General features: G+C 35.6%; 1 protein-coding gene across 2 annotated transcripts in view; it reads right to left on the bottom strand.

Moving 5' to 3' along the window:
• Nucleotides 1-1,736: 1,736 nt before the first annotated feature.
• The window catches only part of Strn (striatin), a 94,218-nt gene continuing 85,772 nt past the window's right edge, over nucleotides 1,737-10,182 (bottom strand). For both annotated transcript variants that reach the window (XM_048353132.1, XM_048353133.1), the window contains 3 exons: nucleotides 6,882-6,989; nucleotides 5,498-5,584; nucleotides 1,737-5,412 (listed from right to left, as the gene is read on the bottom strand). In XM_048353132.1, coding sequence (XP_048209089.1) covers nucleotides 5,243-5,412; nucleotides 5,498-5,584; nucleotides 6,882-6,989 — 365 coding nt within the window. In that variant the 3' untranslated portion in view covers nucleotides 1,737-5,242. The remainder of the gene's footprint in view (nucleotides 5,413-5,497; nucleotides 5,585-6,881; nucleotides 6,990-10,182) is intronic.

Here is a 10,182-nt window from a genome sequence, read left to right as displayed (position 1 = left end):
CAGTTGGGGGGCCTAGGAGGTGAGAGAAAGGGTTTATTTATAGGAATTTGACCTGATGATACCCTGAGATGCACTCTAGTAAACTGACCTTGAGAAGACATAAAATAACCAGCAGATTTTAATATTACAAAGTAAGTGGTCCCCCCAAAAAACCCCAGTTATTAGATCATATAGTCAGGATAGGGATACAGAGTATCTTTTAATTTGGACTGGAAAACAGTATGTAGATAAAGGAGTCATATTTTTTTTCTCCAAAGGAGCCAAATTCAGCCAAACAATGAAGAGAAAGCAGGGAGAAATAATGTGTGGTAGACCAAAGGCTTTCTGATGCTGACTGATACCAAATATAGCAGCAGCTCTCTACAAGTCAATTAAAATACCATTCTCTGGGACTTTTTCAGAGAAAGCTAATGTACAACAGGGGGAAAAAATCATTCTACACGAACAAGGCACTCACTGGTTCACAGCCTGTTAAAAACTCAGGCAGACATTACCCTAAATTAAAATGAACTATCTATATCTAATTTTCATCAGAAATGATAAACTTGTGGTCCCAGGAAAATAAAATCAAACGCTTCACTAGCAAAGATCCAGAAAATTCTGACCCCTGAGCACCACTTTAGGAATACTACCAGAACATGTGAGTGGGACATAGGGATCTCTTTTGGTCTAACATTTGCTGTTTTCAAAGCTAAAAATATAAATATAAAATGGGGATCAAGGAATTGTTAAATATTTTGTCCACCTGGAATCCTTTTCACTGATATGGAAATCCAACTAGAAGACAGATAAGGCCAATTAAAAAATTTTTAGTGTCAAAAGTAAAATTGATTCAGATTATTTACCAACCAGCTACACACAGATATGTTAGTTTTCTGGACCTTCCTCTAAAATGGACTTTATGAATTGGTAAATTTCACAAAAATATATTTATATCTTTCAGTCAACTACTACTGTTGTACAACCAGATTCCTAGTGTGTTAAAACACTCGAAAAACTGCAATGCTATAAATAAACAAATAACAAAGTAAGGGAAGCAACTTCTGAGCAAGTAAAATGAGTGATTATTTACTTAGAAATGTGGGAACAACTTTCAAAGAGTAAAGTAAACTGAGTAAGATTGTACTCAGAATGCTTTTTCTCAGATAAATTCAGTAAGTCTATCTCTTGGTTGAAAGTCTCAGTGTCTCTCTTTCTCTCTCACACACACACACACACCAGAGATGAACTATTTCCACTCATTATCAACACTGATGGAATTGGCTAATTATAAGCCACTCTTTCAAAAGTAAATTAAAATGAATCCTAAACCTTTCAGACTGATTTGTGACAAATACAACTTAAAGGACAAAACCTGAGAAAAGCACCAACATAGATTTTTTTAAATTGCATCCAACCATCATTTCAGATGTCATAAAGATTTGCTTAAGTTAAAATGGCAGCAATGACAACGAGGTAGATATGAGAGATGCCATTTAAAAACATTAAGACTATTCTTAGGTGGAGTTTTAACTAATTTAGGTGTTCAGTCAGAAAATAACTTTTACTAGCTGAATCCTTGCTTCTTACAAATTGCATGACACACTCTTAGAGGGGAAACAAAAAGTACTACAAAAAAAAAAACAGTAAGCCTTTAAAAAAGTACTAAAAATTATGTTAATGGGATTCTATAATTTGGGTGAACCAATAATTTTTCCTTTTACCTGAACCTAACTATAAAGGACAATTCTTTATTCTCTACTGAAATATCTAGGAATTCACATTCAAAATTCTTGGAAAATATATAATGGTGCTCAGAAGAGCATAAAAACTGCATGAAATGTCCCCTGAAGTCTTAGAGGTGGAGCAGACACATTAAAAAGACATTGATGGCCACAAATCAGGACCTTCACAGATTGGCAAACACACACACAACACACACACACATGCTCTTACTTTCTCTCTCTGTCTCTCTGTACTTCCTCCCAACACCTTCACAAATTCAATTTTCATTCTCACTGTAAGGCTGCATTTGTTTGTTTTTTTTAAAGGCACCTCTCATTTTCTAGCTATTGCCTTCCAGATGATATATATTTTGTTACAAAGCCTGAATGCTCAATGGATAGTTCAGTACTGAGAATGGAATATTTTTCAATTCACATTTGAATAGCCAGGTTTTCTTACATTCAGATTTTAATAAACTAGAATGACAATCTTTAAAACAAGCATGCTAGCCTATAACAAGTATAGTATATACAGTAATTTAAACATTTTGAACTATATATTATACTGCAAAAGCAAACAGCACAACACTTGTCATACTCATCATTATCTGCTGTGTACACTATCTCCAAAATGAAAATACAAAACAGTAAAATGCACCTATGGTTTATATATATAGTCTATATATATTATATATATCCCTATAATATATATAATATATATTTATAAAATATACATACATTTTAGACATTTTCAAATAAATCTTCATCATTATCTCCAAAAAAAATTATAGCAAGAATACTGAAGGAATGAAAAGTCAGATAACAAAAATTTCTCACAAAGTTCATTATCAGTGTTACAGCTCAATTTTCCCCCTTTAGTCATAACTAAAATGATTATAAAAGCTAAATACTTTGCATAACTATTTGCTTAATGGCAAAAATTGCTAAACTTGTTCAATAGAAAAATACTGAAGGTCATTATATTAATTATGTTAAATATCTGTCTACGGGATGAGTAGCAAATGAGCTCCACATGACAGCTGAGTTTTGAAAAGGGTGCTGCAAGCTCCAAGAGGTACATCCACAGCATGTGAAAATAAGGCAGGGGTCCAGACCACCTGCTGATTCTCATAGTATTCCAATACATTTCATCCAGACTATTTACAAGTCAAGCATTATGGAAGAACTGCAATGACTGGATCTTGAATAGGCTCATTTAATAAATTTCCAATGGGTCAGGGGAAAAATTAGGATTCTTGTATATGCTACCACCTGGTTGGAAGACAGCTCTGGCTCACTTCTAGGCTGAGATGATACAGTGTTAGTGTAGAAAAAAATCTTTCTCTGTAATCTCGAAAGGCGTATTGGCTTTCTAAGGAACCTTCAACATTACATCATTTGGACTACAGTCTGCACATGAGGCATGAAATGAAAAAAGAATAAAATATGAGGTTTTTCAGAATTTCAGTTACATAAGTAGGCAATGAAGACTTTGGAAGGACATTAAAGCGATAAGCTGTAGAATAGTAGCTTTGTGGTTATTCATTGTAAATATACCATGTAAGGGTATCTGACTGGAATTTACCAGTGTTGTAGAAATATTAGGTTAGCAATTCTCTTTGTTTACTTTGTGAAGAACTGAAAGGAATTTACAAATTAAATGTGAGATTGCATATCTGCGTATAAACATAAACAGTCACTTGGTAACTTATGCTTAGGTGAATTCACCTGATCACAGTTTCTTAAGCCAGCTTGTTAACCAAAGCACAAAGATTAAAAAGCAGTTGTGTCAAAATACTAGAGCATGTTTCTATTACATATGCATAAATTTAGCACAGGTCTTATAACTTTAGCAAAAAAAAAAAAAATCCCGTGTACTACAAAATTCTACAAGCAGATAGCAGAAACTGAAAAAAGAATTATTGTCAATTACTATCTGCAATATCAGAAGAACACTTCAAAGAAGTACTTAGTATCAGAAGTGTTACTGCTATGACAATGGAATATATGGGGATAGAAACATAGGCCTTATTCTATTGAGTTAAAATATTTATGGTTATAGGCTTTTAAAAGACTGGAAGCCTATGGTATATACATTTTGGCAAATGTTGAGCACTAATAATTTAATGCCTATATTGATCTTTTTTATTTGAAGGGAAGAAAAGGGGCCATGATAATCGTAGTTCTAGATAGCAGGATCATGAGAATCCCCAAAGCTTACTCACTTGGGTCCCAAATAAAATAAAACTGGGCCTTTCAACACATAGTCTTATCCAAAAACAATATTGATTCACTGCCCATTCAAACATATATTCCAATTGAACATTAGGGAAGGGTGAAGGAGAAAAGACCTTTTTTTAGCCAATGATAAGGCATTAAACACATCCATCTAGATTTCAGAACTTTAGGTTTAGAGGACTTCTAAAGTACCAACCATTTGCTTTAGTTAGTACTACTACTAAAAAAAAAAAAACTGCCTGAGGTTAACCATACTCTTTGGACTATTATAACATAAAACAATTACAAATTCTGCTTGGTAGCTGTCAAGATAACACAAATGTGAAACAAAGAGCAGAGATCATCTGAAGTGTGGGTATGTGGGTGTTGACGAATGAGTACTAGTAAATAATTTCCTTTCCAGTCACTTAAGGTAAATTTTATCAGTATGAAATAATAACCTTGGTGTTATAACTGTCATGTAAATAAGATGAATTTTCTTAAACTAGAATTATTAGAAATATTTCTTGTTTGCCCTTAGAACAGAACTCCAAATCCAAATAAGTTAAATCTTGTAGTAAAAGCAGATACTATCAACTATTCCTCATAATGGTGATGCCTGGCAGTTGAATTTTAGGGTCTCCAGTATATTGTCAAAACTATAATACAATATAGAAATCTGCTTGCAAAACTAAGTGTTTAGCACTTCTGAATAATACATTTAATATCTTTTCCTCCTAAAAGGTAAAATGCCTTGTACGTGCTTTATGCAAAGAGCTTCAAGAAGAGCTAAATTAAAAACTCATTTCAACACTGTCTGGTCACTGTAGACAATGGGGTTAAGTACAGCAGTTATAGTAAAGGTTACAGTTTGACTACCTAATTCGCTTAATAGTATTTCACAGGGGGGGAATTAAATATAACTTTTTACTCTTCCTTTACTCATTCTCAGCCACTCAGCTTTTAATTAACCATTATATCATGCCCTGTTTATTGAGGAGGGATGAGACAAGCTACACCTGTGTTCGCTCAGGCTTGCCTAGCGAATTAGGACAACTTGAGAAATAAAGCGCCTTTTTTGGGGGAGCGGGGAGGATCTGAAACTGTTTTCAGGCTCACAGATTCAGCTGAGCTTGCAGCAACCTGAACAAACCTTAACTTTAGCAAACAGTATTATAAATTGCAAAACTATACTTTAACAAATGTTCTCTGTGCTTCTTCAGCAGAACAAATGGGTAGATTCTTGCCCTGGTCTTCCTTCTATATCTCTTTTGTGCAGTTGATTATTTATAAAGAGCTAGAAGTGAAGATGAAGTATCTTGTCATACAAAGACTTTAGCTAGTGCATCGGCTCCAGCACTGGCTATATAGCATTTCGATGGGTGGAAAGCTACATCATGAATTGATTCTTCAAATTTTTTCCGATGAGCTGTGAACTCTTGGATACAGGTCTTACTTTCAAGATTCCATAAACGTATTGAACAGTCATGACCTATACCAAAAGAAAGGAAGTTGAAAGGAACAATTACATTATCATGAAAATATAAGGACAAATAATCTACAATCCATGTACTTACTGCCAGACATCAAGTACAGGCCATTAGGATCAACTGCTAAACTCGTAACAGCTTCTAGGTGGGCTACCATCGAGTGGATCAGTTTGCCTTTGGAAAAAGAAGATTGACACTTTACTGATGATTCTCTTCATCTTGAACACACACAGACTACACTATGTTACACTGATTTCTCCTGTGTACTTGCTGCATCAACAACTTTTTCTACAGTTACAACACACATCCCCTTCTAGCCTCCAGTCAGCAATAATGAGAGGAAAAGATCCAATTTCAGATTATACTTGTCTTTTAAACTCTAATGTAGAACTCAGTAATGTTTACATTAATTAGAATTTAAGATAAGCTTCTACTTTGTATCCTTTAGCTAAAAATGTGTTGTTTATAGGAACACAGAGTTCGCATTCACAGAGAAGAGACCGAGGACAAAGAAAAACAAAGGGACAGAAAGAAAATATGGCTGTAATTTTCATGGAAACAACATACAAAAAGGTATTTAAAACATCAAATTACTAGCAACTAACCACAGCTAGCAAGTTACCATACCATGTCAACAAGACCAGTAGCAGATAGTCCTGAAAATATGGTTGCTAAAAGGGCACTTTCCTCTCAGCACAGTTGGTCATGCATTTTCTTTAGACTGGTGAAATGTGGTCCAAGAAAAATTGGGAAAGTCCCATGTCTCGGGGGCTGGGGATATAGCCTAGTGGCAAGAGTGCCTGCCTCGGATACACGAGGCCCTAGGTTCAATTCCCCAGCACCACATATACAGAAAACGGCCAGAAGCGGCGCTGTGGCTCAAGTGGCAGAGTGCTAGCCTTGAGCGGGAAGAAGCCAGGGACAGTGCTCAGGCCGAGTCCAAGGCCCAGGACTGGCCAAAAATAAAAATAAAAAATAAAGTCCCATGTCTCAATGCAAACCCATCAGATCTTATTATAGCACAGACAAATGAGTGAAACAAATCATCTTCAATACTGAATACAGTTATTTCATAACTGAATAACTGACTTATTAAGTAAGGGTATTCAGTAACGGAACAATCATATGTCTCTATTTCCAACAATTTTCTACTTTCCTCTTATATGCTATAATAGATCATTGCAAAAGATCACACTCATTGGTAAATGAATGAATTTCTCATTATGTCCCCAGTGACAAACTTGGCTCTATGGCCTCAATATGCACTTTACTAAGTATTAAACAAAAATAATTCTATATTGTATAATGAAGACTAGTCTTACCAGATGTGAATGGAATGAACAGAAACTGAGCCAGGAATTTATTTGTGTTTCAGTGCCTATTTCCTTACCATGAAGTCACCATCAGACAACACAATTAGCCTATGTTTAGTAGAGAATGCTTTAAATATCATTTCTTAATAAGTTCTTACCTGTATTGTTATCGAAGAATTTGATGTGCCTGTCTTCATGAGCAGTAATGCTGATAGGAAGAGTAGGATGACTAATAACTCTGTTTATTTGGCAAGAAGAGCTAGATGCTAAAATGGAAACATTAAAGGGTAATATAAATTAGTCAAAGTGTTTGTTATTACATAAGGAAGAAATGAATACTCAGTGAGGTTGAAAAGCCAATAGTGTAACTTTATTTCGCTTTTTATTCATTTATTCTCTTTACTTCTGTAACTTCAAGGTAGGAATAAGAACTGCCTGAGCTACACCAGCTGATATATCTTAAGGTAACTAAGAATTAGAATTTTCTGTTTTACTACCTATTATTCTATGAGCACTACCTATCACTTAACATAAACACAGACATCTCATTCTATAACCTTCTGTGGTACTTTTGCTAACTTAACAAAGTTGTGCCAGCACTTGCACATAGATAATCTTTAAATTTAAATGTTACCTCTTTTGTAGTTTTTGTGTTGTTGTGTTGTTGTTTTCCGGAGCCGGGGACCGAACCCGGGGCCTCAAACTCGCCAGGCGGGCGCTCTTCTGCTGAGCCAGATCCCTAGCCCCTAAATGTTACCTCTTTACACACAGACCTTTGTCATATACTTGTGTTTTAAAGATAAGTATGACAAAGAGAGCTTTTTAATCCTTAAATCTTCTCTTGTTCATTATTCCTTATCATAATAGAAACAGTCATTATTTGACAATCTGTTGGGCTTGGAATTTTAAAATGGTATCCCTGAAGTTGTTTGTGTGTGCACTTTTTAAGAGTTTTAAAAGAGATTTCATTCGGGGCTGGGGATATGGCCTAGTGGCAAGAGTGCTTGCCTTGTATACATGAGGCCCTGGGTTCAATTCCCCAGCACCACATATGCAGAAGTGGCGCTGTGGCTCAAGTGGCAGAGTGCTAGCCTTGAGCAAGAAGAAGCCAGGGACAGTGCTCAGGCCCTGAGACCAAGCCCCAGGATTGCCAAAAAAAAAAAAAAGAGAGAGAGAGAGATTTCATTCTAACACACAATGAGATAGACTATCACTAAACTCCTATTCACAGCAAATACACCATAGTAGAGCTATGACTTCCCCTACATCACATGACAATACTAGACCCTGTTTTGGAGTATGCAAAGGAGATGAGGTAACTGCTAAAACCAGCTCCTAAACTATTACTATTTCCTACGAAAGCCTTTTTCCTCCCAAAAGAGGAATTAGGAGAAACTAGTTTAATGGATGACTTTTATTAAGATACTTTTAAAGGAAAGAGCTATATAACAGTAACACTAATTTGAGATATGAAAATGTTTTTAAAAAATCAGGGCTGGGAACATGGCCTAGTGGCAAGAGTGCTTGCCTCATATACATGGGTTCGATTCCTCAGCACCACATATATAGAAAAGGCCAGAGGTGGCACTGTGGCTCAAGTGGTAGAGTAAGCAAAAAGAGCAAAAGAAGCCAGGGACAGTGCTCAGGCCCCGAGTCCAAGCCCCAGGACTGGCCAAAAAAACAAAACCAAAAAAAAACCCCACAAAAATGTTTTTAAAAATCATATAATTTTTGTAAAAGAGAAAGAGATGTCCTTATAAACTATACTACTGGGCTGGCACCAGTGACTCATGCCTGTAATCCTAGCTACTCAGGAGAACAAGACCTAGAGAATCAGTTTGAAGACAACTTGAGCACAAAGTCCGCAAGTCTATCTCTAATCAGCAAAAAATCAGGCTGAAGGAGTAGCTCAAGTGGTTGAGTACCAGATATAAGCAAGAAAGCCAAGAAGAGTGCCTTGAATTCAAGCCCTAGTATCAACAATATCTATCCATCTATCTATATGAATGAAACAAATGGCACAATTTAAATAGTGCTGAGTTACTACTCAGACAACTGTATGGAAATTCCCAAGTCAGGGAATTAGCTACCAAAAAGCTGGAAGTGGAGTTGTGGCTCAAGTGGTACGACGCTAGCCTTGAGCTAAAAAAGCACAGGGACAGTGGCCAGGCCCTGAGTTTGAGCCCCCAACACCCCCCACACACACACACAACTAGAGAATCCAAAACAATACAAGTATTCATATTTAACTTGTGATGAATAAACATTTTTCTCCCACAAGTACCCATTACCTGTTACTTTATTACTGGCCAATCACCACTGACACCAATGATAAGAAATTACTTATTTATTCTCATTCTAACAACAAACATCCTTCCTCACTGTAAATTGTACATGAAATGCACTATGACACTGAAACACATTTGGTTTGGAAAATGTTTGTGTGTGTTGGTCCTGGGGCTTGAATTCAGAGTCTGGGAACTGTCCCTGAGCTGATTCACTAGCACACAGCTTCAAACCTATTGGCAGTTCCTATGAACTTTCTTGCCTAAGCTAGCTTCGAACCTTGATCCTCAGGTCTCAGCCTCCTGAATAACTAGGATTACAGGCGTGAGCCACCAGTGCCCAGCTGGTTCAAGCTTTAATTGCAAAAAAACTACTGAACTCCAGAGTAGAACCACATAATCAAATACTGAACAGCAAAGGAATAGTCCACAGTAAAATGAAATGTTTCCCTTATACAGTGATAAAAATACTAAAACTGATAATCTAGAAATATCAGAATGTTATTATAAGTCAAAATAACGATCACTTATTCTAATAAAGTTGCCTCTATTAAAAGCATTCTTATTAGTTTTGTCTAAAAATATATGCAGTAATAGGCAAAATGTCTTTATTAGTTTATAATTACAGTCCATAGAGAAAAATAAACAGGATAACCTAGTTCTGTCTATCTATCTTATTTAATAGACTAGAACAACTTATAGCAGTCATGAAAAGTCACCATTTGCCATTCAGGAAATTATAAAAATTGGCTACAATCTCTGAAGGTAATTCTAAAGTTGCTTATATCCTTCTTATTTTAACACTGGTTTTTCAAATTTTACTGCTAAGTCAGATCATATATTTAAATGTCATTTTAAATTTAATTTTTCAAATTAATGGAGTCTAAAAATCAATTGCTTGGCAAAAATATATTTAAATGCGATAATTTCCATTTTTATTTTCCTGTCTTTATCTTTTTATTCTAAATATCTCAAAGTTCTGTTCATTTCTACTTCTCTAAACAAGTCTCATAGCATATCAGAAGAAAACAAAGAGTAGGTGGAGATTAGGTGCAAATCTGCAAAGTAGCAGTGTTAGATAGTTGTCCCTTGCTATATTGAGGTTATTATTGCTAAGTTGCAGATTTTCACCCATCACAGGGGTCTCTGGCAATAGGTGAGAGATCACTACTTC

The sequence above is a fragment of the Perognathus longimembris genome, chromosome 8 (genome assembly GCF_023159225.1).
Source record: "Perognathus longimembris pacificus isolate PPM17 chromosome 8, ASM2315922v1, whole genome shotgun sequence".
NCBI lineage: Eukaryota > Metazoa > Chordata > Mammalia > Rodentia > Heteromyidae > Perognathus > Perognathus longimembris.
This window is presented reverse-complemented; position numbering and strand designations above follow the sequence as displayed.